Source organism: Streptopelia decaocto (genome assembly GCF_964273445.1).
Source record: "Streptopelia decaocto genome assembly, chromosome: 1".
NCBI lineage: Eukaryota > Metazoa > Chordata > Aves > Columbiformes > Columbidae > Streptopelia > Streptopelia decaocto.
In genome coordinates this window covers 40,934,121-40,961,134 of record NC_138663.1, presented here as the reverse complement: position 1 = coordinate 40,961,134, position 27,014 = coordinate 40,934,121, and the positions used below count along the sequence as shown (strand labels likewise).

General features: G+C 48.0%; 1 protein-coding gene across 4 annotated transcripts in view; it reads right to left on the bottom strand.

The window, feature by feature from the left end:
* The window catches only part of ZC3H7B (zinc finger CCCH-type containing 7B), a 49,461-nt gene that overhangs the window by 6,151 nt on the left and 16,296 nt on the right, over nucleotides 1-27,014 (bottom strand). For 2 of the 4 annotated variants that reach the window (XM_082076290.1, XM_082076291.1), the window contains exons 7-20: nucleotides 26,574-26,633; nucleotides 25,130-25,172; nucleotides 20,840-21,099; nucleotides 19,591-19,939; nucleotides 18,585-18,694; nucleotides 17,552-17,714; nucleotides 17,304-17,465; nucleotides 16,245-16,450; nucleotides 15,408-15,508; nucleotides 14,569-14,750; nucleotides 10,045-10,130; nucleotides 4,316-4,449; nucleotides 2,955-3,060; nucleotides 1,440-1,548 (exon numbers count right to left, since the gene is read on the bottom strand). In XM_082076290.1, coding sequence (XP_081932416.1) covers nucleotides 1,440-1,548; nucleotides 2,955-3,060; nucleotides 4,316-4,449; nucleotides 10,045-10,130; nucleotides 14,569-14,750; nucleotides 15,408-15,508; nucleotides 16,245-16,450; nucleotides 17,304-17,465; nucleotides 17,552-17,714; nucleotides 18,585-18,694; nucleotides 19,591-19,939; nucleotides 20,840-21,099; nucleotides 25,130-25,172; nucleotides 26,574-26,633 — 2,071 coding nt within the window. The remainder of the gene's footprint in view (nucleotides 1-1,439; nucleotides 1,549-2,954; nucleotides 3,061-4,315; nucleotides 4,450-10,044; nucleotides 10,131-14,568; nucleotides 14,751-15,407; nucleotides 15,509-16,244; nucleotides 16,451-17,303; nucleotides 17,466-17,551; nucleotides 17,715-18,584; nucleotides 18,695-19,590; nucleotides 19,940-20,839; nucleotides 21,100-25,129; nucleotides 25,173-26,573; nucleotides 26,634-27,014) is intronic. The other 2 variants (XM_082076292.1, XM_082076293.1) reach the window with 2 other exon arrangements.

Genomic DNA, 27,014 nt, shown 5'->3' with positions numbered 1-27,014 from the left:
AACTGTGACAGCAGCTACACAGAGTACTCAGGAAGGAGGGTAAGTGCCCCAAGACCTCCATGGGCTTCACCTCACCAGGTGATTCTCCATCAGGCCTGATTCTGCTTGACCTCAGCAGACATCTCACTCCAGCCAGGGAGCTCAGGCAGGGGCTGGATTCAGATCTGTCCCTTCCCTCTACACCTACATTTAATCCTCAGCACTCAAGGGGGAAGAGAGCCCTTAGGCAAGCTGGCCACAGGAAGCACTGGGAAGGAGAGGAAGACCCAAGTTCAAAACCTTCCCAGAGGACTGCAGTCCATGTTTCCCAGTGCTTTTGGTTTAAAACCCATTCAACATACTAGTAGGAAGGGAAATTTTGGGTGGAAGCTTTGACTGCACATCTGCTTTTCCAAGATCAGCTCCTGAAGAGGCTACAGAAACAGGAGTGTTTGCAGACACCGATGCGACGCTGTAAGTGTGATGCGTTAGCGATTTACTCCTCGCTAAATGGGTAATTGAGGAACTCAAGGCAACTGGGGATAATGAATGCAAATTCCCCTAAACTGAAACAACACTGTTGAAGATTTACCTTCATGCTTGAGCAAACTCACCCAGACTGGTCTGATGTTCTTTAAGAACCTCAGCAACAAAATGGCTTGGAACAGTGTTTGGCCCAGCAGAGATTAAGACCCTCCATCCAAGCATAAAGACTGAATAAATTCAGGGCAGGCCAGAAACCCTTCAAGCTTTCCAGCATTTCCCAACAGAGCTAGGTGAGCATCTGGGCAACTGGGCATTGCAAAGAGAGTCTTTTTTCCCAGCTTGCTGTTGTTCTGGATAAACAAGGATTGCTGCCAGAAAGCTGGTTGTCCAGGACATGGGCAACCCCAAATCTTCCCCCAAAAGGTAGGTTGGAAGCCTGCATAATTAATTTCAGACAAGATCCTCCATAAAGGCTCCACTCAATGATATTCTCATTCCACCCCTTTGAATAAAATGCCCATGAGCAAGGGATGTGAGTAGAAATGGACAAGAGAGCCAAGGCAGATACAAGACAGATAAGAAAGATCCAGGAGCAGGTACAAGTAAGGACTGGTGCTTCAGCAGAGCTCTATGTGGAGCCAGGCCTGGGACAGTACAGGCAACTGGAAGAACAGCACAGGGTGGATTCAAAGAGCTGCAGAAAGGGAGGGCAGCAATGGAGCAGTGCAAGAAATGGGACCAATGTGCACTAGTCCCAGAGCGAGGGACTCAAGATATACACACATGTTTAAGAAAGGAGCAGCTCTAAATTACTGTAGACAGATCTGCCCATTAATCCCATGCAATTGCATGGTACCAGCTCTGTCCAGCTCCGTCTCTGTTGTCAAGAATATGACTTAACAGGCTCTGCATCCACTGCCCAAATGTTCTCTTCCCTTTACCCAAACTCTCTGGCCCATGTTTCCCACACTCACTTTTATTTTCCTTCATGAAGGTCCACATGTCTCTCTCCTCAGGACTGTGGGCGAAGGAGCAGTTGCCCACATACTGGCATTTCCTGCCATTTTGTGCGTGGATACACAACTGTTAAAAGACAGAGAGCAAAATTCAGCATCTGCACAAACACTCCGTGCTAGAGGGGAAAGTGGGTTCAAAAAAACAGCTGGGCTATTAAGGCTGCAAACATGACACTTTGTACATCACTAGCTTGTGCTTATTTTCCTCAAGCTCCTGATGACATGAAAGGTAAAGAATTTCCTATATACATGCAGGCAGCTCAGCTCAGCACGCAGCCTCTCTTCTTGCCACTTCCATAGGCAAGCAGGCGCAGGTAAGACTGGGTGCAGGTAAGCTTAGTGCTGGCCCTGGCAGAGACAGCAGGAAGCAACCTGGATTGACCTCACAGTGCCTCCTACTGGTCACATTGCTGGTGACTCATTCTCCAGCCATCTCCAAGCAGGTGAAGAATGGTCTCAAGGGTTGCTTAGAGCACATTAGGGCACACACAACTTCACTTCACCGCTACCAACAGCATCGTCGCCTGAGAAAATGAGCAGCTTTCCAAGCACCGTATTTATTGATTGTCCCTTCTCCCCCAGTCCTGCCAGCAGAAGGGGACAGCAGTGCAGAGACCAGCTGGCCCACACAAACTGGGGGGAAGAGACAACCCCTCTGTGGCTGGGGCTGGGTGGGAGCTCAGGCAGTACACACACGGGTATGTACAACTTGCCTTTGCTGCACGATCTGTGACTCACCCGCTGGCCCTGTCTCCTACTGCAGCAGCTGCAAATACCTCTTGCTCCTCCACTCCAGCTTCCAGCTACTGGTCTGCAACTGGAGAGTGTTTAAGGCCTCATGCGTGGCCTTGCACCTGCCCATGGACTAAGGGGCAGCAGATCCCACAGGGCAGAAGGGAGAGGAGTTTTCTCCTTTCAGGGAGAAAGGAAAGAAAGGAGAGAGAAACTACTGATCGTCATATTCAGGGCTGGGGTTGGAGGCTGGATATCTATAGTTCTCCTCAAAGCACGTGGCTTTTCAGCCGAGTTCTTAGTTTTGCTTTTACAACACGTAGTGGAGCAAGTTTAACAGTCTACAGCTACACAGGCATGGCAAAGGCAGGGAGAGTCTTCTCCTAAGTGCCCTGTCTTGCCTCTCACCCATATTGAGAAACCCTGACCTGAGGGGAGACTTCAATCTCATTTCCAAATCCTTTGGCAGCCACTTCTTGAGATGGTGACTGCATTAACAGCAATATCAGAAACTCGAATACATGCATAGAGTGGTTTAAATGGGTGCTGCTCCTTTTTCTGCTCCACCCTTTTGCTGGAGCTGTTTGAGATCTTGCTGCTGTCAGTCTGTCCTTGCCTCCCACTTCAGCCAACACGTGCCTGCCTCCCTGTCAGGTCTACAAGGGACCAGCCCTCAAAGCGCTACACCATGCTGGGAGGGAAGGGGAAGGGACACCTGGCTGTGCCGGGCATGGGCCTTACATCATATTGCTGTGGGAAGTTGCGGATGGAAGGCAGTGGTCGGACAGACACCCACTTCTTCTTTGCTTTGGACATCACTAGCAGGACGCGACGTTCCTTTGTCCAACTGGAGAAGAGAGAATAAATCAAGAGAGGTGAAAGAAAGAATAGAACAAGCTTTTGTTTTCCTCAGAGACCCTTAAATATTGAGATGACCGGATCCTTCAGTCCAGCTTGTCCCTTCCACTATCTGGCTGCTCCTAGACATGCATATCTGTGACAGAGAAGCCACAAGAAGGGTGTTTTAGGAGGATTTCTCCCTGTACTTCTCATGTATTTCCTGGAGTATCTGTTTTCACAAAGCCAGAAAAGTCTGCCCCAAGCCTCACGTGGCAGCACCATGGACTACTAAACAGCTGCATTCCACCCTTCGACACAACCAGTTCTTGTGCAATCAGATCCACGAAAAACATTTTGGAATATTTTCTGCTTGAAAGGTGCAGTAGAAGTGCAAGTCATTACAAGCACTGTCTTATGAACAGGAGCCTGGACATATTCATTCTCCTGCAGCACTGGCAAGCAATCACCAGGAGATACCCTGGGCAAAACCCCCAGCTCTATTCAGCAGCTGCACAAAGTGGTGTCATCCTTCTCGTTCCAGGAAGCAATCCTCACCTGCTCACTTCCACCACCTGCTTCTGTTTCTTTTTCAACAAAGGTCTTATATTTGCAATAGGATGCTGGACTCAGCCTTTGTGACTTGTGTTACGGGAAGTGAAGTCCTGTCAGCCCTCCCACCCTATCCTGCCAGGCTGCCCAAGTGAGATGAGCCACAGTTTTCATGACCCAATAGTGCCTTCCCAGCTGATATTCCTCTTCTACCACACTGAACATCCTCACGGGCCCCAAGGAGCCAGGAGGTACAAACAGATAAGACATGCATCACAGAAGAGCAACCAAAGCAATGAAAGAGCCAAGGAAATTAATTTAAAAGCAAGCAGAATACCTTGAATAATTGCTAATAATGACCTGGCATACATCTGCAAACATCTAGGAGTATAAACAAGTGCAGAGGAGAACTATCTTAGTGACTTTGCTGAGAAGAAATGATAGCAACTGGGAAAAAAAGGGAGCTGGACTGCATGCACCAGGAGTGACAGTCTGCACAATGCTGGCAGCAGATACAAACAGCAAGGAGAGAGCTGGAAACTGGAAAACAGCTTTCTGCAATGCTTGCTACAGTGACAAACACCCCAAGCAGTGAGAGGCTGCTAGGAAACCTTCCAGCCTCTTCCAAAGAGGCCAAATGAAACCCTGGAGAAGGTAAGAGGAGGAATTCCTGCCCTTGAGGAGGGGTGGGGGAAGGAGGTTGCATTGCTCACCAGTGGCGGGCTTTGGCACTACAGTACTTGAGGTCTTTATCTGGCTCCACCAGCTGCCCGTTCCTCCAGCACTGGCCACACACAAATTTCATCTGGAGGTCAAAGGTGCTTGACGTGGGAGCCCGAGGAGAAGCCTGGGGAAGAGAACCACAACCTGAGGCAAACAGAGCCAAACTGCACCCCCCAAACTGCTGCAGAGATGCCGGCGGCTCCCTGCACACCCGCATGCCAGCAACAAGCCAGATTAAATCAGAGACAGCCCAGCTCTCCTCTGCCAGAGTCAGCTGGTGGCCCCTCGAGACACCAGATAGGAGCAAAACCACCACTTGCTTCAGCATGATTTCCTGGGCTTTGACATCTGGCCAAAAGCACAGCCAGCCTGGCAGCTTCGAGCACTGACCAGGCCTGGCTGTGAAACCCCTGCAGCATATCTCCACGCACAGACAAGCTCTGTGAGACCTGCCCCAGTGCTTAATTCCCGCTTCCCTGCAGGGAGGGCAACCCATGTCCCCTTTCCTACCCATGCAGAGAGCTCAGCTGCACACCCGAGAGTTCCTTTGGGAGGAGGCTACGGAGCACAGTATCACAGTATCACAGTATGTTTGGGATTGGAAGGGACCTCAAAAGATCATCTAGTCCAATCCCCCTGCTGGAGCAGGAACGCATAGGTGAGGTCGCACAGGAACATGTCCAGGTGGGTTTTGAATGTCTCCAGAGAAGGAGACTCCACAACCTCCTTGGGCAGCCTGCAGGACCATTGCTCCTGGTTTTGGAGCAAGAGGCTCATGTCATGTCTACCATTTGGCACACTGAAGTCAGAGCTGGGTCCTCTTGTTAATGCCCTTCAAAGCCAATTCTGGGAAGGTTTCCACCTCCCACAGTTTCTTTGCATCGGGTTTCACAGGTGGTTAATCATGATCTCTGGACAGAGCTACAACCGTCAATGCATGTATTTCATATCCTCTCAGCCACTTCACTTTGTTGGCCTTCTACCTGTCCCCATGAGAAGGCTGTTTTGGGATTATGACTAAAAGATTATGGAGGGAAAAAAAGGAAAAGAAAAAAGGAGCCAGTCCCATACCACCACTGCCTCATGATTTCTGAGCGAATCTCTGGAAAGCCGTTTCCATCCTGTAGCACCAATAGAAGATGTGAGGCTGGTGTCTCCAGTTCATTTCCAAACCAGAGATCAAACCTGACTGGATGCCTGAGGGCACAAGAGGACACCCCGGTCCTCGAGCTGACTGTGAAGCACAAAGGTCATGTACCCATACACCAGCTGCCTGACTGTGAACCACATCAGCAGCCCATCCCAGCTGCTGTGCCTTGACTTCTAACCCTGAGCATCTACTAACGAGCAGACAGGCAAATTGTGTCCCTGAGGAGCAGCACGGATCCTGCACTCATCCCCCAGCAAAGGGAACACAGCAAGCACAGGTGGTGCAGAACCAGAACATCTCCCAGGAAACATCATAGCAGCTGTGGCTCTGCATCCTCCAGAGCCAGTCTTCTGCAGAAGCAAAGCTGACAAACAAAGGGTCCTCCCTCGCTGTGAAAAGCTGGTTGGAGAGCTGACCTTTGGCAGCGCTGGCTACAAGAGGCCATCACTGCTCTGGATGTCCCAACAAAAGGATCCTTCCAGAGAACCATTGCCTCTCTTGAAAAGCAGCGGTGATTCTGGCCTACTTGCTTGTAAGACGGCCTTTCTGGTGGCATCTGGCACGTGGCTCATTCATCTGTCAGCTTTCACCAGTGATGGTGACTGCCAAGAACACGTCCTACAGGATGCGCAGGGTTGGGACGTGGGATATCACAGAAGGCAGTAAGGTGTCAATCTCTCAGATGTGTGGCTTTTGAACAGTAGTTTTAATATCCACTTGGTCTCCAAAGGAAATTATGCCCCAAACCTATAGGGCTAAGTTAACAAAATGTCACTGCTGGCATATTTCCTTTTATCAGCCCCGTGTTATCTGCCATATAATCCTCCAGGTGACAGATCTCCCAGCACAGCCAGGAAAGCTTGGCTCAAATCTACTGATCCAGCAAAAATAAAAACTGAGTGACTCCAGAAGGCACTAGAGATCAGAGATAAAGAAAATGTTTCTTGGGTAATTCTGGTGATCTGGGCTCCTTTTGCCACAAATTCTTAACCAAAAGAAGCCCCGTGCATTTCTTCGCCAGAGTCACGTAAACTGCTGGTCAATCCAAAAGGCATGTCTTCTCCCAGGGGATTACGAGCCAAGTGAAAAATCAAAGCTGCTGCTGTTGCTGTGACATGACTGTATTTGTAAAGGCAAGACACATACCTGGCAGGCTGCTGATAACCAACAGTGTGGAAATTAATATCACATGAGGCTCTAGCAGAGGAAGCCAGGCAAAAGTGCCTCGGGCTGTGGCACCACCCCTTGCTATGAAGCCAGACAATATAGTGCTAACTACGCACCATGGCAACCAAGTAAATAAGAGTCTTTGGCACTACAGCTCTTCACTTCAGGCTTTGCAGAAAGCAATAGCCCCAGCATGGCCACTTGTGACTCAGAACTTCAGGAATCTCTCTCAGCAATAATGAAATGCTCCCTGGAGGAGCCACATGCCTCAGGGGACTATAGGAAGAGCCCAGGTTACTCAGCCACTGAACAGTGAGCTGTACTTAGATGCAAGTACTCCTTATTAGAGACTTTCCTCTCTGTGCTTAAATTGCCAATTCTGAGGTCAGTTTTTATGGGGGTCCTGCAGCTGGCTAGTGAGGTAAAACAGAATAGCCATAAAAAACCAGAAAAACGGAGGGTAAAACCCCTCATTTCCCAGGGATATGATGGAAGTCAAGAACATCCAGCTACCTACAACAGTCCCTCCTGCTGACTGCCTCTTCCATCTGCAGCCACTGGATTTACTCCTCCAGCAGCCTCTACAGGGTCAAATTTGTGGGGGCAAGAGCAAGATCTCTGGCAAGCATTTAGCAAGTGGTTTATCTTCATCTTCCACCTGTTGCTAAGTCTCCTGACCTGCCTCACCACAGCTGCAGGGTCCCTACATGCTGCTTGCCTCTTTTCTCCACAACTGGATAACCCCAGCCACTGAGTCCAGCTGGCAGCTATGACAAAACTTTAGCAAAATCCCTGGGTGTGACTTTGCATCCACAGACCAGAGGGCACCGGGGTGAGTGTGCATCACACAGGATGGTGGGAAGGAGGGGTCTGCTTTGACAGCACTCCTGGGAAGCTGTCTTTGCCAGGCACCCGACTTCGAAAGCTGGAAGGACGCTGAGAAAACTCTGAGTCACATTAGCCTGCTTGGACGGGAGAAAATAATGGTAAAAGTAAACATCTCTCAACAGATACATTAGTCCTGCCCCTGGGGTCTTTGGCAGCAAGCCAGTGTCTCATCCCAGAGCACAGTCCCCTGGCTGAGTACGTGCTGATGTCAAAGCCACAGTTTGCTATTGCAAACACACGCGTTTGACTGACTTGACTCTGTTTCCCTGCACAGAGCCAGGCTGCCAAGCCCTACAGACAACTGATGATGCCTCCGGCCGGCGTTTCCTGACTGTACCAACAAGGCTGCTGCTTCACTTCCGCACAAACTGATGTTCTGCAAAGGTGGAGGGTGCAAGCCAGCTCTGTGACAGGCATTTGTGGGGCACGACCACATTTTGCCATTGGCCATCAGTCCTAGCACTGCCCACAGGGCCCAGAAGCTGTAGCACTCTGCCCATCCCCTGACAGCTGATGTAGCAGGCGCTGGCATTTCTTTTCCTAATTCTCTGGCCCCTGCAAGCCCCAACAGCCAGAAACAAAACCCTCACTCAGCATCCAGATCTCACATGCTTCAGAGGACATGCATGCTGAACAACTTGTTCTTCCAACAGCAGCACCTCCAGACAAAGGTGAATTTGAAGATGAAAGGCTTACAGGAAAACAGCTGTCCATCTATCTTTTTTTATCCCCAAATTATGCATAGAGAACAGCAAGACAGAGCGTTCTGAAAAATGCAGGCAGATCCACAACAGGCAGGACAGGACCAGTCACCAGCCTTCATTCTCCATGGGCCAGGAATTGCTGATATATATCCAGCTACTGTCACAAACTGCTGCAAGTTGACTTAGTTTCCTCCACTGTGGAGATGCAGGCAGCTGCCTCCATTCCCACACCAGGCAGAAAGAGATGATGGCCAGATCTGTCTGCAGGGACCATTCACATCATCCAGGCTCACTTTTCTTATAATACAGGCTGTAGAAACTTGTCCTCTCAGCTTCCTGAGAAGCTAGAACATATTCCTTAGCTTTGGGAACTAGAGACCTTGGTTGCTCCGGACTGCTGCTTCTCATTCCTCTCCCCCAACCATTTCAGACCACAAGAGCAGAACGGGCTGCACAGGGATGTTGCTGAGCATGTCATCAAAGATGACTCCATCTCATGCAGCATAACCAGTACACAGATGGACACAAAGCTCATTGCAAGCATCAGTGTAGTCACCTGCATCCTTCCTGTTGGGCTAAACTCATGCCCATCAAACCTGCTCTTCCCTGGCATCAGTGACTGACAGCCTTTCAAACACTTCTGCTGGCCTGTAACCTCTCCAAAAAAAAGCTAATACACACCACATGAGTGACTCAGATCCCTTTCCTATAAAACGCCTGTTCTGTAGGGTTCTCACAGGCTGCACTCCATGCTGGTCTCTGCAGAGGGACTCCTGGATGAGAGGTCCCAAAGGTGAAGCACCCTGGCTCTGCCAGTGAGGCACAGGCCAAGGGGTGGCAAGCTCAGGCCCCATGAGGGGCAAGAAAGCTGTCAAGTGGGAACAAAAAGGATCCACAACACTTTCCCCACCATTTTGCAGGGGAGAGAATTGCTCCTACACCTGAGAGCTTACTAGGAGTCATGAGGTTTCTCATCTCATCAGTCGTATCTTCTGAAAGTAATTAAATAACAAAGAAATCCCTGTTCCAATGGCAAAACTGCTTTAGTTCACCCTCAGGGCTGGTCTGGGAATCGTCCTCACTGGGTGGGCTCTGCTCCTATGCTACAGAACACCCCCTTGGGGGAAAAAAAAAGGATAAGGCAGTGCTACCCGTAGCCAACAGGCTGGAAGAAAGCAAACAAAAAGGTGCCCTTTGCTTATAACACACCTCTCCAGAGAAAGCTCTTGGCGCTGCTGGAGAGTGCAGCCAGAGACACCTTCTCCCACACTGAGAGACTGGTGGGACAAAAAGAGGCAAAGCTCACAGCTGCCTCCTCCTGGCAAAGCACCACTGAGATCTCTGCCCAGCCCAAACAGTACCTGAGCTGCAAGCTCCACCCACTCCTACGTTTAGACCCATGCTGTGGGTCACTGCTTACAGTCCTTCAAACTGCCGTATCATCCCTTGGCCGCTAAAGGGCAGCAGGACACCTTTGGTCTCCACTCTGTGTGGCCATGGTCCCCGAAGTCTCCCGATTTCACTAGTAAGGTGCCAAGGTTCCGCAGGAAGCACCATTCTCTGGATGTTTCCCTCCCTGCTCTGAAGGCTTTACCCCACCACTGAACAAAGCAGATAAAACGGTGGAAAACAACATGCAAAGCTCAACCCTGGCACCACAAAGAGGAAAGCTCTCAGCTGTCTTCCTCCTCCATGCCTAGCCTGGTCTGTCTGGGACCTGTCAGGCACAGCAGTGGGCGGAAAGAGAGAAAAAGTGCTAGAACAGCTGGGAGCAAAACCAGGCTGCAAGGCCTAGCTGCACCTGACTTACCATGCTGTTGGTTGTTTTGCTGGCATGTGCCTCCATCTGCTGCCAGTACTTCTTAGACTCCTGCACAATATCTTCGTGGGTCATTCCTGGGAACAAAAGGAGACAGGACTGAGCTACTGGGCCTTGGCCAACAGAAGAGGGAGGGAAGGGTTGCAGGACTTCTGTGTTTGGGCTTCAGAACCCCTGTGTGGCTCATGGCTGCCACTGGTAATGTCAGGTTGCGAGGGGACCTGACACCACCACAGAAAGTGTTCAAGCACAGGCTAGGGAAGTTCCTCTCTCCAGCACTCCCATACAAGCCAGATGAAAGGGAAAGAGTTTGGTCTCCTGGGTTCATTCAGACCCAGCCTTTTGCTCAGGACGCTGTACAAAGGACTCAGACGCTGCCTCCAAGATGCTGATTCTTGACTAGGGATCAAGACCTTGACCAAGGCTCTCCCACCACACCAGACCAACAGATCCTGCCCTACCCTGAAGACAATGCTTTGTTACTGTCAATCTACTGTATATTGGAATTTTTGCCACTAGTTTGGAAGATCACAGATATCCCACTGAGACATCTAGCATCTCCAAGATCCCAGAAGTCTTACCTAATAATCCCTTTTGGGATTAATTAGCCTGTTACACACTTCATGTTGTGGAGGGTGCTCATCAATCAATAGGTAAAGAGGAAAGATGAAATTGAAGACAAACACCAAGTGCAACCAAGGTAGTATGGAGAGACCAACAGTGCAAAACCAACCAAGGGACAACTGCAAGTATGTAACCAGCAAGGAAAGATCTGCAAGGTTTCAGGAGTCAGAAATACAACATCAGACAAGAAAAAGGGTTGGTCAGACCTTATCTGAGGAATTAGCTCCAGAGCAACTCAAGTGGTGAGAGAACAGCTCCTGCCAGCACCAACCAGTTAGATGTGCGCTATGATTCTCAAAGCACTAAACAGCAAGAGAGAAGTATGCAAGAGCAGGAACTGCCTGGTCAGTGTGAAGACTGTTACAAAAAGGCCATGTTATTTAAGTGCTATGAAGAATGAGATAGCTGCCAAAACAAACTGAAGGGAGTTCTTCAAATGGTCAGCTGACAAGTGGGGTGCTGGGGATGGCCTTGATGCAGCACCCCCAGCACTGACAGGTTGCAAAATTGCTTGCTTCGCTTTTGCCTACAGCTTTTATTATTGAAGTTCCCCAAGCCCACCACAAGGACATGATCTTTGATCTGGGAGCCAGCATGTTCCAGAACTTAAGGGCGAGAAAACACAAGTCTTCATCTCAGCTTAGGCGGTGTGTAACTTAGGTAAGCCATAGCATTCCTGACCTCAGTTTTCCCACCTGTGATTTCAGCTGTCCAGGTCCCTGCCAGGCAACCATACTGCTGTTTATACAGGGCTTGGATAAGATAAAAAACATTCAAGGAACTTTACCGTTCTTCAAGAACACTGGCTCAGGCCTCCAAATGGCAGCTGCTGCATAGCTGGTACTACTCCCAGATCAGAGCTGTCTGTGGATTTTCTCCTTTGTAACCATTAATCCCAGGAGAAACTGTGTAGAGTTAGAAAAAATGCAACTGCCTCTTCCATGTCCAAGTATTCCAGGGCTGGACACAAGCTGATCTGTACTTCGGGGATAAAAACAACAAAGCTGGGAAAACCAGCAAAAAGTTAAAGTGCTACACTGGACCTGGTAGAGAAACGGCTAAAGCAGCTCCCATCTTCTCTATTCTGCAGAACCAGGGTGCAGAACCAACAGGAGAAGCACACACATTTCTTGTCAGAACACTGAATTTCAGATGAAGGCCTTTGCAAGTGATTGCGCTCTCCCAGACGCGGAAATCTGGAATAACTCAACAATAGAGTCTAGAAATGTGAAAGGATGTTTTCCAACATACCAGTTCTTCAAAGTATGAACTGTCCCAAAAAGATGATCTGGGAACCACAAGGCGCATGTGTTGATTACTTATAACATTTCAGCATCTTTTGCGACATTATTAGTGAGAACAAAGACACTGTGATTTCCACTGATGCAGAAGATAGCAAGATATGTCTGTGAAAAGCCACAGAGAACAAGAAACAGTCCTGCCTGTCCACATTTTCAGATCTTGGGAGCCTTTAGTCCACTAATACAATCATTTATCGCCATGAACAAAACCACAAGCTCTGTAAAAGCTCAAATGGCTGTGAAACACAACAGCCCACTGTTTTCAAATGCAAGCTGCTATGAATGATGCCCTTTTCCTATTCTTGCAGAGCAAATGGTGCCCAGAGTCTCTGCTTCAAAGCTAAAGCATTCCCAGGGAATGGTGCAAACTTCCTTTCAGCTCTGTTTCCATAATGAGGGTTACACTTAAAAGAGGTAAACTACCACGCTGGGAAGGCAAACTTATAAGGAAAGCAGGCTCATATATACAGCCCCACTGAAAAAAAAAAAAAAAAATTATAGCTTTCCTACTGATGGAAAAGATGGGAATAAGCACAGGTCTTACTGACCACCTCTGCAGGTAAACTCATGGCTCGTTTCATCTCCTCAGCTTCCTTTTTAGAAATCACTTCTTCAAGTAAAGAAAGCAAGAAGCAAAAATTAATCTAATTATTTATTCTACAGGCTGAAGAGGATGAAAAGGGAAGGAAGGAGCAAATAAACTTTTTCTAAAACAAAACAAAAAAAACCCAAAACACACACAAAAATACCCGAAGCCAAACCAACCAACCAACACAAAATAACCATGGGGTGGGGAAAAGAGCAAGGTGCTTGAAGAGTGTCCAGAGTACTACAAGGCAGTATCGTAAGCATGTTGGGCAGCAATGGTGGCCTATGGTCCACAGGCAACATGCTCTTCTAGAAACTCTGGTGTTGTAACTTTTTAATTTCCTGTGGCCACAAGTAAATGGGGCCAAATGGGAAGAATAAAAACCCAGCATTTGCCGCTGCATGCTACTTGTTCATCACTGTCCCTTATGGGCCAAGCCAAGGCCAAGGACTGCACTGAACAACAGTGACAGGGGTTGAACAAGAAATTAAAGAAGTTGCCCCCAATTACACCAAAGAATAGTGAGAAACATCCTTAATATGTTTCCTCTTGGAAGTACTCCCATTTCTAGACTAGGTCCTGCACTGAACAAGACGCCAGGGTGAAAAAGATGTAGGCAGCATTGTGGGTGGATCAGCATCTATTTAGTTCATAGGAGAGCAGCAAGAGAAACCATCCAGCATGTCAGAGACAGAGAAGGTTGGAAGTGCCAGATGTGACAGTGTCATTATATGAGTGACTTGAATATAATTTCTGCAATAGCCTATTCAGAGGTATGTCTTGTCAACAGGATGAGAGGAAATGGCCTCAAGTTGTGCCAGGGATTTAGACTGGATATTAGGAAAAATTCCTTCCCAGAAAGGGTTCTAAGGCATTGGAAAAGGCTGCCCAGGGAAGTGGTTGAGTCACCATCCCCGGAGATGTTTAAAAGATGCGTAAACAAGGTGCTTAGAGACATGGTTTACAGGTGGACTTGATAGTGCCAGGTTAATGGTTGGACTTCATGATCTTAAAGGTCTTTTTCAACCAAAATGATTCCATGAAAGCCTTTTTGGGAAACACTAAGTATCTCGTTGTTTCCCACTGTTGGTGAATTTGTTCAGAGAAACTGGAGATGTAGAGTCTTGCTTTATGTAACTGCTTTGTCACCTGCACATGCTGCCATTCTCACTGCACCAGATGCTCACTCAGGGGCCCAACTGCTACTTAGGGTCTTGCACAGGGTTTAAGCACCATAACACCTCTGGGGGTTCAGCCCTACCTAATCATCATTTCAACTTAGGCCACTGGTCCCAAGGGAAAGGCTTCCTGGTCTGCAAGTTACAGTAGCACTTGTAAAGGAACAAGGGCCAGATCATCTCACAGAACCACCTTGGCCCCGTGTCACTGAGGAGACACAGTAAGTGTACGCACAAGTGGGTGACAACTTCTCAGTACTGCCAAATCATAGAATCCTAGAACAGTCTGGGCTGGAAGGGATCTTCAAAGGTCATCTAGTCCAACCCCTGCAATGAGCAGGACACATTCAACTAGATCAGGTTGCTCAGAGCCCCATCCAGCCTGGCCTTGAATGTCCCCAGGGATGGGGCATCTACCACCTCTGGGTAACCTGTGCCAGTGTTTCACCACCCTCATTGTAAAAAATTTCTTCCTCATGTCCAGCCTGAATCTCCCCTCCTTTAGTTTAAAACTGCTACTCCTTGTACTCTTGTAACAGGTCCTGCTAAAAAGTCTGTCCCCATCTTTCTTACAGGCCCCTTTTAAGTACTGAAAGGCCACAATAAAGTCTCTCTTGAGCCTTCTCCAGGCTGAACACCACCAACTCTCTCAGCCTGTCATCATAGCAGAGGTGTTCCATTCCTCTACTCATCTTGGTGGCCCTCCTCTGGACCCTGTCCAGGTGGGGTCTCCAATCACACTCTTCCCAACTCAACTGGCCCAGAGCACACACTGGAGGAAACCAGTATACATATGACCAGGCCTGCACCAAGTCACACCCACCTGAATATTGCTGCAGCAGCCAGACCTTGAGCTCGATGAAACTATGAGCAAAGTGGCAGCTGTCCTCACGCAGGCAGCCATAACGCACCTCATGTCGGCACACATCAAACTGGAAGTGTTCCTGGAACTGGCGGATCTTAGAGTATTTCAGGGAGGTGGAACGCACGATATGGACCAGACACCTGCAGCCAGGCCAGAGAAATATGAAGCACCAGAGGACCAAATCTTCAACCCCATTTGACTGGGCAGGCAAAGGACACCGAAAATTGACTCTGGGAGAGCTGAACTTACTGGGAAAACCAAACCCCTGCCCTCCCACTCTGTATCACCCCTAGGTAGGCATCTTCATTTTCCTCAGCCCATGAGTGATGCCCTACTCAGGTTCAGAGATCAGACACATTTCAAAATATGCAGCAAAGGTACCAACTCCTCTGGCTCAGCAAATCCCCAAGTCTCAGGTTGCCTGGAACCAGAGGGGTTGTATTACTGTGTACTAGACATGTTTCTTATACTTGTTTTCCTCAGCATTCACTGCCAGCCAGCCAGAGGCAGGATCCTGAGCTAGAGGATCTTTGGTTTGACCCTTATGTAAAGGCCAAACTGAAAGGCAAATTAAGCCAATGGAAAACTTAATGTGACTCCAAAGGGCTTTGCTCATGCCTGAAATCCTTCAGCACCAGGAGCAAGCGTGTAGAGCAGAGCACACAGTGCTATTTATCGTGCTTTGAACAGCCCTATGACTGGAACCCATGAGGACAAAAGAAAGAAAGAGACCAGGCCCTGGAGTTAACTGGACTTGTGAGAAATTGCTCCCATCAGCACAAAAAATGTTCACTCACTTGTTGTCATGGAAACTGTGTTTGGCAGAAAGATTGGAGCAGACAGATGGTGTGTCCTTGGTCCCTTTGCTGATAATCCGGGGTTTGCTGTCAAAGCAAATCTGAGAAGAGAAGAATTAGCATGCTGGGAAAACCTTAGAGAGAAGCGAACCAGAGCTGCTTCACTTGGAAGGGGAAAAAGAACCAGAGCCAGCCTATTCTAATGTTCAAAGTTAGAAGAAGCCTGGTGAAAGCTTTGTGGTGTGACTTCAAAATAAAGCAAGCAAATTTTTGGAAAAGCTTCCGGACAACATTTTTTGGCTCATTCTCAACAGCATTTTCCATTGTGGTTGGAAAAATATTGGTCAGAGCCACATATTCTTTCCCACTTAGCCAACAGAGCAACAACAAGGGGGAAAGGATGGGGAAAAAATAAAAGAACAGCCAGTTCACAGCAAAGAACATGTCCCTTTACATGTATCACTGCCAGCATAGGGAACTCTCTGCTGCAGACCATCAAGATGGTATGAGCCAATCCTTAACTGACCGACTTAGTGGCTTGGCACAGACATCAAGTGAGAATTTCTTGCATTACAGGCTTCTGCTTTCAAAAGTAGCTGGGGCTAAATTACAATCCAAAGAAACATCTCAAGACAGAGGAAGAGAAAGGTGGTCCCATGAAATTACTGATTCAGCTGGAGGGCTAAGGAGGAAAATTACCCCTCCTTTCTCCTGCACAGCTGTATCCACTGCTCACTGCCCTTCTGGGAGCAGGGCACTGGCTGGCACATATCAATGGTCCAGATACCTACTGAGGAGATGACAAAGGGTGCCTGCTCCCTCCCACCAGCTCTGTACCTCACAAAGGAAGGTGAAGATCCCCTGATGTTCCTTGAGGAGCTTGGCAATGGTGAGGTTGCTCTGCTTGATCCCACCTAACGGGTCAAAGAGGAGGTCACGGTTGAGGGTCCCCTTCCTCTCCTCCGTCCACACGTCGATCTCTTCCTGGTGGTACGCGAAGGTGCAGTTATCCCCGTACTTACAGTCCTGCTTGTTAAGCATATCTACAAAGCAACGAACAGCACACACCACCACACAGGGAGGGCGGCCCAGTCAGAAACTAAACTCTCTCTTGTCTCTCCCACTGCCCACACCTCACGAGGAGCTGAAAGCAAGAAAACAGAGACTTCAAGAAAAAAGAAAAGACATCTCCCCCCAAGTTTGTCTACACCAAGATATTCAGGAAAGTTAATACAAACTACTGAATGGTGACAATCTCAAGTAATGCCATCTGTTGTGGAAACTCTCTCAAAATGGAGGCCTGCTTTAATTCAGTGCCTGGCCAGGGACAGACCACAATTTAACCAACCCCTTTTAGAGCCAATGCAGATTAAGTTCTCCTAGTAGTCCGACACTAAGTAGCGCTGTCATCTTGGCTCTTGCAAGCCCCCACCTCATTGGGTTCTTTGTCACAATGCTGTCTCGGGGACCAGTCTGGTCATGTTGCCTGCAGGTACAGAGGGATGGGCTGGAGCAAACGGGCAGGCAGAGAGAGCTTTTCCCACGGCAGAACCACAGCCCTGCTGTGGGGCTGCTGGGTGGAGTGGGACTAATGCAGGCACATGTACAGGAGGCAGGGTCTCAGCAAAGCCCGTGACAACAGGGCAGGTGTGAGCCTTTGGCTGTGCCCAGCAACCCTCCTGCCTTTGCAACTCTTCTCCTGCTCCACCACTTTAGAAGCTGCCTGCTCTCCACAGCATGAGAGGTCACTGCCTTTCATTGTACCAGGCCTACTGGTCAGACAGGAAGACCCCAAAGAAAGCAGGCAATACCAACTGGACATCTCCCCACAGCCTCCCCAGCACACATCGAACAGCCCCTTCCCAGGCACTAACAGCCCTACCCACTCCAGATCACCTTTGCACAAGTAATAGGATCCCACAAAGTTGGTTTTGGTTGGGCGAGGACGGATCCTCTTCCAGGTCTTGTCTTCCGAGTTCTTCAGCCTGCCCAGCAGGATGTCCCGCTTGCACTTGTGCTCCAAGCCTTCCCGATAGGTGTAATCACCAGCCTTGGGCCCTGCAGGAGAGAAGAACCCCATCAGCCTGGGGAAAGGCAAATCCCAGCCTGGGCCAGTGCACTGGGTGGCAAAACAAATGTGTCACCTGTTTTGGGGTAGCAGATATGACAGGCTTGTTTGAAGACGTGAGTAGATGCCAGGGGGTTCTTCACCAGCAGGGCTGTGTTGGGCATTACTGGTTCTGGCTGGGACAGCAAGTGCTCAGTGACCTTGGGCACAGCTGGGTGACTCACTCCACCAAGGCTGACCTAAGTGAAAACATACGTACCTCTCTTTTCAGCTCTGCAACCACATGGGTAAGAAGCCTCTCTAACCCCCTGCCCCATTCCAGTCTCTCAAAAACCCTTCTCGTTTTCTCTCTCATAAAAATGTTCACATCTGAGATGACATTTCCAAAAGAGCAGCATGCAACTTTTTAAAAAATAACACACAGTGTGGTATATTCACTTCAAAGATAGGCCCCTTTCTCTCATGGTAAGGGAGCTCAGTTTTCTATCATGAGTCACAGAACAAAATACCTCCTCACTCCTTCCCATTCCTTCCATCAAAACCAACATCATATTAGAAAAGTCTCAAATCAACCCCATCCCAACCTGGGAAAAAAACCAAACCACTGCACTTAGTCTTCAGGGAGCAGATTAATTTGAGGACTGAGACTTAGTTTCACATGGATGTTAACAGAAATAGCAGGTGACAGAAGCTTAAGAATAATTCTTGTTCATAACCCTCCCCCTTTTCTCCAAGACTGGAGACATGGGACAGGGGCAGAACAGTGTATCTGGAAAAGCCTCTTGACAGGGCCAGAGAGGAGCAAAGAACCTTAGTAGTCAAAAGACAAAGTTGGCTTACTCTGCCCCACCCTTTAGTGTTATGTGGCTGCCAGATACAGTGGGACAATGGCCTCCATGATCCCCTGCTGTCCCTACAACCCACATCACACCATGTTTACCGTGGTAATATGCAGAGTTGCAGATAAAAATGAACATGGAACAAACGTATCCCTACTGACTCTGGGGAAATCTTAATTTCCAAATATCCCACAACAAGGGAGGCAACACCCACCGGGGCAGGTTAAGAAGAAGGGCCCAAATTACCTACATCACCCAAGTCACTATTACCTTGGCTCCAGAGCACCTTGGGACATCAGCACGGGGGAGCGGCTCACTCACCACGGGGGATGTTTTTTGGCTGCCAGGTGGGTGCCGCAGTTTCTGAGGGCTAGTTTCTTCTGGGCAGAAGAAGGGGAAAAGAGCCCCACAAAACAAAAACAATCATTTCACTTTCAGATGCAGTACAAACCTACTTGCTTTATTTATTTCATAACATTTTAATACTTTTTCCACAGACCACCTGTCTAAGTCTTGGAAAAACTTCAGGAAACGCCTTTTTGTCCCCCGCACCCTCCTGAACCCAACTCTATGCTGCTGAGTGCTGGCATTCCCAAGGTGGCCAAGCCCTGCTCTTCTCAAAATACTTTTGCTGCCAACACAGTGTAATACTGGGGACAAGTTAGCCAAGAAGCCTGCCTTCGTTCCTGGGACAGGAGGGGACTTACTCTTGGGCCACCATCCCCCACAGCTTTGCTCCGTGTGACATGAGAGTGCAGTGCTCCATGCAACAGGATGCTCACTGCCCTGAATTTAGAGATGGGAGAGACCCACCTTGGCCTCTACCACGTTGTCCATCACAACAAGGTCCTGTATAATCTAAAACAATAATCAGGATTTTGCTCCTTAGGTCCAAAACATCAGATTCATTGGGGAGGGCAGAGGAATTATATTATAGTCTAGCAAACTGTGCCAAGGGAGGTGTCCTGGACACCAAGCCAGGTTTAAATCTCATCACTCATCATTATACACCTTTGTGTTCCTTTCTCCTCTTGAGATTTCATACCATGCACATACCGGTTATCGGAGATAATACACCTATAGCCTTTCTCATTACTCCTGAGCCAGACATATTCGGTTGCTGTGTTCAAGACAACTCCCTGCCCTCTTCTACATATATACTCCTGCAGTGTCGGCAAACAGAGCTCTACAACAGATGTCCTCAGCACTGAAGGAGATAATTTTGGCATGTATTCCGAGGTAAAGCAGTAGAAAATCCCAGCTGCCCCATGCCTACCAATGGCAAACGAATCCAAGGCATCCAGTGACCCTCTGCTTGTCCCAAAGGAGTCCAGGGCATCGAGCCGTGAGTCTGTGTAAGGGAGCAGATCCAGGGAATCCAGCGAATCTAAGGTGGAGCTGCCACTTCCTCCTGGCGGGGCCTCAAAGGCATCCAGGACAGAGGAGGAGGAGAGCTGCTTGGTGGGATCCATCACCAGGCCGAAGGAGGCAGGTGGAAGCGGGGTGGACACGGGGATGCTGGCTGTCACAACTGGGGGCAGCAGTGGAGTTCCCCCCGGAAACACAGGGATCAGCTGGGGCATCTCTGTCGGCAGGTTCGTAGGAATGGTGCCCTGGACCAGAGACTTTGGGGAATCGGGAAGGGGGAGGATAAACAGCACATTAGGAATGACGAGCAGAGAATGAGTGAACACAGAGAGCAACCGGCTCCCACTCAAGCGCATGCTGTATTATCTGAAGCAAAATGATACCCAGCAGCTCCATCTGCTTGCAGACTTCCCACAGACCTTCCAGTCTATCTACACCGCACGCAGTCTGGACTGAGGTCCCCAAGGAAGTGTTGGGCTACCTGAGCTCATCAGTCTGCAAGGAAGGGCCCTCAACTGGGCACTTAAACCTGCTCAGGTCAAGAAACAGCTGAGTACACACAGTGCCGAGGTCAGGGTAACGACCATTACTCACGGCACATCTCATCAGAGCATTTTGGCTCGAGAGGGGTCCTGCATGAGTATGATTAGATTGCTTCCAGACCCAAGTTGGCTCGCATAGCATCAGCAACACTGGCAACTAAAATCCAACATAAGGTTGTCTCTACAGCTCCCAGACCTGTTCAAAGAGGTTAGGCTGAATGCAGCCTGCACAAAATACAAGACGATTAGAGCATGCCCACTATATAAAATACATCCATCATTCCTGCCTCAGCACACGCATTTCTACCCTCACGTCTGCTTCAACTCCATGGACAGCAGAGGCCGGGGGAAGGTGATGGCGGGGGAAGGCTATCTTGGGTACTTTTGAGGGGCAGCCCCATGAAGTGGCACACTGCAAAGCAGGCTTGGAGGTGGGCTCTTTAGATACTCACAAGCCAGTTGCAAAAATAAAGGATGGAATGAATGAGTTTTGCCAGAAGAAGAGCTAGGAGGAAGGAGTGACAGAAAGAGAGAGAGAGGCAGCACACATATCCACTTGCTCCAAGGACGTATTTGGAACAAGAAGCAGGGGACCTATGCAGCGCCCACTCTTACTAGAGGGTATGGTGACCCTTCGGCAAGGGAGTCCAGGAGGGAGTCCAGTTCTTCATCAATGATGTCCCCATCTGTGAAGTCCTCCACACTCTCAGGCACTGGCAGGGGCACACAGTCTGGAGATGGGAGGAGGCTGGCAGCAGGAAGCGAGGAAGGCAAGCCCTTTGCATCCGAATCAGAGGGCAAAGGGGCCAGCCCCTCGCTCGCAGGGACGGAGGTGGCCACAGAAGCTGGGAGGCACTGCAGGTCCATAGAGCAGTCTGTGTTGGGGGAGAAACAGAGCCAGTCACCCAGGAGAGTCTCTTGCAGGGGACAAGCAGAGCACAGCCTGGCAAAAACAATATGGTACAACTCCATCAAATCGCAAAAAACAAGTATGCCGATTTTACGAGAGGAAGAACTCTGGTCTGAAGTGTTCTTGCCCTTTCATTTTTGTTCCCAGTCTCCAATGGCTTACCAATAGCTGAAATATGTTCTAAAGGCCAGTGCTCAGACTGACCATCAGGATTTGGCAAGCATGTACAGTAACCAGGACAACACAAAACCTGTGGCTGAGCAGTCACTGAATTCTCTGTGGCCAGGACTAAAGGCCAGGGGCACATAATCCAATTTCTCTATACCCCACCACCTGGTGTTTTCTTTAATGTTCCTCACTAATGCATTTGGCAGAGATCACTGCCTTCTCTCCTCCTTGGAGCTTTGATATCCCAGCTGAAAGCTTGCTTACCCGCACACCCTCTCTAAAACCTCAGGCATCATAAATGGCAGGAGATAAAAAACACAAGGTCCTGCTGGGAAGAGAGTCAGAGATCAGGTGCTTAGACAAGGTTGTGCTAACAATGTGTCCACAGAAAATCCCATCAGACTCAGTTGTCTTTACCCAAGTAAATTCCCTACTCTTGACTGCTTCCTGATGTCTGTAGGTGGGAGGTTGCTCCTCACACCCCCGCCTCAACACTTCAGTAGCAAACATCCCCTTGGGAATTCGTGTGAGCCAAGGTCACAGGAGAGAGGCAGTGATTTTCTGTAAGGTTTCCTTGCCTCTCCAGTACATTACTGAAAAGGTAAGATGTTCCCATCATGCAATATAAACCTCTGTTAAGTGAAGTTAAGGTTACAAGCACATATTCTTCACAGAAGAGCATTTTATTCTCAAAGAAAAATTTAAAGGTTAAAAAAAAAAAGAAGTTCAAATGTTAGAAATTCGTAAAATGCAGCATTACATTTGCAGTTCTCAAACCAAACACCCAAACTACCTTAATTCTGCCCCTGTGCAGATGTCCTGGAATAAAAAAAAAAGAAATAAGACAAAGATGCTACCTTCTCTATCCACGTAGCGGTCGCTGCACTGTAGCTATGATGGTCTAAGGCTATAAGCAAGGCAAAGCTTGGAAGAAGAGGCAACAGCTTTTATTAGAAAAACTGATAAGCATAGCGAAGACAAGCTTCCAAGACACAATCCTGCTTGACCAAGAAATGCTGCATCCTGTCTGTGTACCTCTGCTCACTCAGCTCCCACAAGAACTCAGCCTTCCCTTTGTAATGGGGATGAGGCAAGTGAGCCATGTTGCTGTCCTCTACACCACATGTTCACTGACTGAGGACTGTGCTGGTGCTGTTCTTACAGGGCTCAGCAAATCAACAATTCCTGCAAATCCCCAAGTCCTGAACAAAACAACAGCACAGACCACACAAACACAGGTCCCCTTATCTCTAACCCCACCAGGAGCACACCACAACCCCAGGTAACCTTTCCTCTGGCATTTGTTGTGAGTGGTTCACATGGATGGACCACAGCGAGGTCGCCGTGCAAGGCACTGGAAGCTGAGCCATGACAAAAGGCAGGGAAAGCAGGAGGAAGTGGCAAGGGACACACGCGGGACTCTCTCCACAACCTCATGCATACGATCGAAGGAAAGCACATGTTGTACCTTATGGGACTTGCAGTGCTGCAGCTGGACACGTTCCCCACAGGCAGCAGCTCAAAGGAATGCTGTAAGTTTCCTTAGTTTTGCAGCTGCCCCTCATATCAGGCTCAGCTCCAATGCCATGCCCCCTTTGTGATGACTTCTCTCAGCTCCTCTCCCTTTGGCATGGGCCCCCAGCCGGGCTCAGGAGCCAGCCATCCAGCTTCCCTCGGGGATGGCCTCATCGCTGGTAGCTTGGCCAGATTTCCCTCAGTACAAAGGAACGGCTTGTGCCTTCCCGTTTTTCACATGTTTAAATCTGGAGTACTGTCAAGATCTCTCCAGGGGCCAACAAAACGTTCAGGACACACTGGAAGGGATGGGGACACATGCAAGGGGGAGCAAAAGCATTCACAATGACAGGGTCCCAAAGGATCCAGAAGTTCAGACCTTCTCTGGGGAATGAATGAGGCCTTCCAGTTCCCACTTGGACTGGAAAGCAGAGGAAAGAGGCCCTCACATACCCTAAGAGGCCCAAAACACTGAGAAGATGAACACACAACCAAACAGCAGAGAACGACACGAGACCCCTCACAGCTCAGTGCATGTGAAGGACGAGGAGAAGAGCAAGGACCAAGAGGTTCCACTACTTGCAAGGGGCAGAGAGGAGATGTCTGTCTGCTCCCCTCTCCCTGACCACACAAACCCTCTCATTCCTTCAGCCATTTCCTTCCATTCCCCTCTGTCCAATCTTCTCCCTTATCCTTCCTTTCCCGCTCCTGCTTTCCTCAGGACACCCCATCTGCAGACCTCATGCACTGCCAACATACCCATACCTCAAGTCCAGAAAGCTCACACCTCTCTTTGCATTCACCTAATGGTTGCTCCCTCTTAAAAAAAGTAAAACAGCCTCCTTGGATGAACAGATCACCAGGACACACCTGCCTCCCTCTGATTTCTGCTGCTGCCATGACACTAAGCCTCATGTATTACTATTATTATTATAAGCTCAGTGAGGGTTTTCTCCATCCACTCCCTAAACCAAGTCTCTCATACCATGCTTCCCACCTGGTAGCTTCTCTGGCCATACACCTGACTGTCCCAGAGGGACAAGTACAGTGCTTCTAAAAGCTCTGCTCTGCTTCACAAAATATCAGTGGTTCCCTCCTGCATTATTAGCTGGTCAAAGGCCATACTGAGCCAGGTCTGAGCCATGATCTCTGCAGAGCAGGGCTAAGTTAATCAAATGACTTCAAGCAAAGCACAGGGGAAGGGGCTTTGGGTGTTTGCATCTTAAAAACAAAACAAAACAACAACAACAAAAACTTTGCTAAAAAAACCTTTCAATCTGAAACTCTCAAGGTACCAAGCACACACAGCTCTCCTGGTGGCACACCACTCTCAGGGCAATGGGATAACACTTAATTTCAGTGCTTTTGGAAAAACTTCCTAGCAGCAAAGGTTCTCTCTGCCTGAACTGCAGCAGAGGTGGCATTCTGCTCTTACACCAAACCCTGATTAGATAAAGAGCCTCACTCTGCAGTAGGAGTCCAGTTGAGTTTAGCACAGCAAGATAATGTGAAAAACTCTCCTTAATTCACAGAACTGGGTCTTGTGATTTCACGTAGAGCTTGGTTACTGATACCCAAAGTGGCATTCAACAGACAACTGACATGTTTTCCAGAACAACCTAATAATGAAATTAGTTTATTTCTATAAAAAGAGCAATTGCTACTTGCAGCGGTAAGTCTTCACACTTACTTTCAAACACACAGCTCCCTTTCAAAGGCACAGAGACTGATGTGCTCAGAGCCACGAGTTCAATGCTCCAGCACACAACAAAGTGCGTAGCAAGCCTTTCTACAGGGGCAGAGTTAAGGTCTCTTGTTTCCTGGCATGAGAAAAGAAATCCCATAGCCCTCCTGCTGCTTCTCCTGGGTGCCAGACCCTGAACATGGCTCCCCCTGGGTCCCTCCCAACTCGCTTTGTTTTCATTTCCTCCATCTCAACATTTTGGAGGATGATACAGGCTCAGAGCACAAACAGCTGCCTATAACCTTAACTTCGCTTTATCTGGACTGTTTTGGCTGGGAGCGGTTTCAGAAGCTTTGCCAAGCCCAGCTTTAAGACAGCACAACTGAAGAGAGTTGCATACCTCAGCAGACCCCTCTAATTCCCAGACATGTCTCTGACTGGGCCTGGACAAAAAGCTTTTCTGCAGGCGTAACACTCCTGCTTCCTACCACCTTTTCCTCCTCTTAGTTACCAAAGCCAGGAGTGTGCAGAAAAGACGCAAATGAAGATCATGAACCCCTCAGGCCTGCCAGCCTGGTCAGATACCTTACCAAAGCCAAAAAAAATCAGAGAAGAGAGATGTCTTTACCTGTTTCGATGTCATCTATTGAACCCAATCCATTGGAAGTGGTCTGCAAAGAGGGTATAGGAAAGGAAAGAGAAAAATATCACCAGAAATTCATATTTTAAAAGATATTCACACTTCTCAGATGAGACTCTTTATTACTCCTAAATGCATCTGTTCCTTTCTTTTCCTTTATGGCCTTTTTCAGTGCAAGAGCAGTAAAACCAACAAACTTTAAGAGGCCATGAATCCACAGATCCTATTCATTTTTACCTCCAGCAGTGGACAAACCCTGTTGCTGCAAAGGAATACCAGCCCTGCACCACAGCCAAGCACGTGAGCAGATCTGTACATAGAATAGGGTTTTTCATGTGTGGATGAGATTGCTGTGTCCCAAGTCTCAGAACACAGCAACTGGTCAGGCCCATGCAGTGTGAGATCTGATTAGCCTGATCTTACACAACATTCCTTTTCTTAGTTCACATATTTTGCAATTGAACAACCACAAACTTGTATAGCAAACTCAAAACAGGAAAAGGTTTCCGCCAAGACAACTGCTGACTTGGAGCTCCAGGCAAGGAATGAGCCCGTATTTTACAGAAACATAAACAGATGTAAGTATGTATGCCTTCAGCTTAAACTTAAAAAGGCACAAGTAAAGTGTTACTCTTGAGGTACTGCATCTACTGCAATAGTTTTTACAACTTGTAGTTTTTGCACTACTTTCATTTCCTGCTAAAGGAAAGATTTTTGAATTAAAAACTAGGCACAACTATTAAAGAAAGCTGACTGGCTCTCCTAGAAATATGTGAAGGCAAGTCACTGAACAGTCAGAGGTAAATTAATTCTTCAGTATTCCATCTTGTTGTACAAAATGATAATTTGTATGCTTTTATAGCTTGTTTGCTTTTAGGAGCAGTGTGAAGTTCCAAACAGCCTGTAAAAACAGCAAGCGTATGCAGGTTTTTTGGCTAGCGATGAAACAAGGAAATCAGCAATTTATTGTATTTTGGCGTAGTATTTGTAGAGTGCCCTACCCAAGCTGGATCTCCCAGGTGACAGGACAATAAAAAGAATATATAAACTGTGTATGTACCTTGCTCAGTACATCATGTGATTTAATTTGGTATGTTTCTTCAGCAGTTGCACTTTCTGACTTTTCCTTAGCATTGCCCTAACGATGCAAAAACTTGAAAACTGAAACTTATTTAAAATGCAAGAGAAAGTAAACCTTCACAATAACTAAGAAGAAAAATCATCTTCAGTGACCCAATCACTGACATAAAAATGTTGTCATTAGAAATATTTTCTAAGAAATTAATTTCCTTGGCAACATTCCTTAAAAGTGGAAGAAACTAACTGATAGTTAAAACCTAAATGACAGTTATAAATTTTGCATGTAACAAAACTGCGACGTATTCTAGTAGTGCAATCATGAACAATAAGAACCACAGGATGCAAACTCTACCTGGTTTGACAAATTGACTGACGTGCCATTACTGAGTAGCGAGAATGTTTCCAATTCCTGCTGCAAGGAAGAGAGAGGTCTTAGAGCAGAGACAGCCCATTATTTCTTCTGAACTAGGTAAAGCAGCGTTACACACACAGTTTCGTTCCAGATACTGCCCATAAATAAAAGCCATCCCAAAAGGCATACCAGTTTGACACAAGGGTACAGTTTAGTGAATACTGAAAGGGCCATATGTTTGTTCTGGACACCTCAGTGCAAAACACTCAATATCCAATGCATAATCAGAAAGAAAAGCTTCCCTGAGGAACAGAAGTTTTTGTCTTTTCGTTAAAAAAATTAATACTTCAAGAAGGCATTACAGCACTGGAGTGAAAGCTGGAAGTCAACACAAGAGAGGGCAAGGTGTTATCAAAATACCAATCAATAAATTTCAAATAG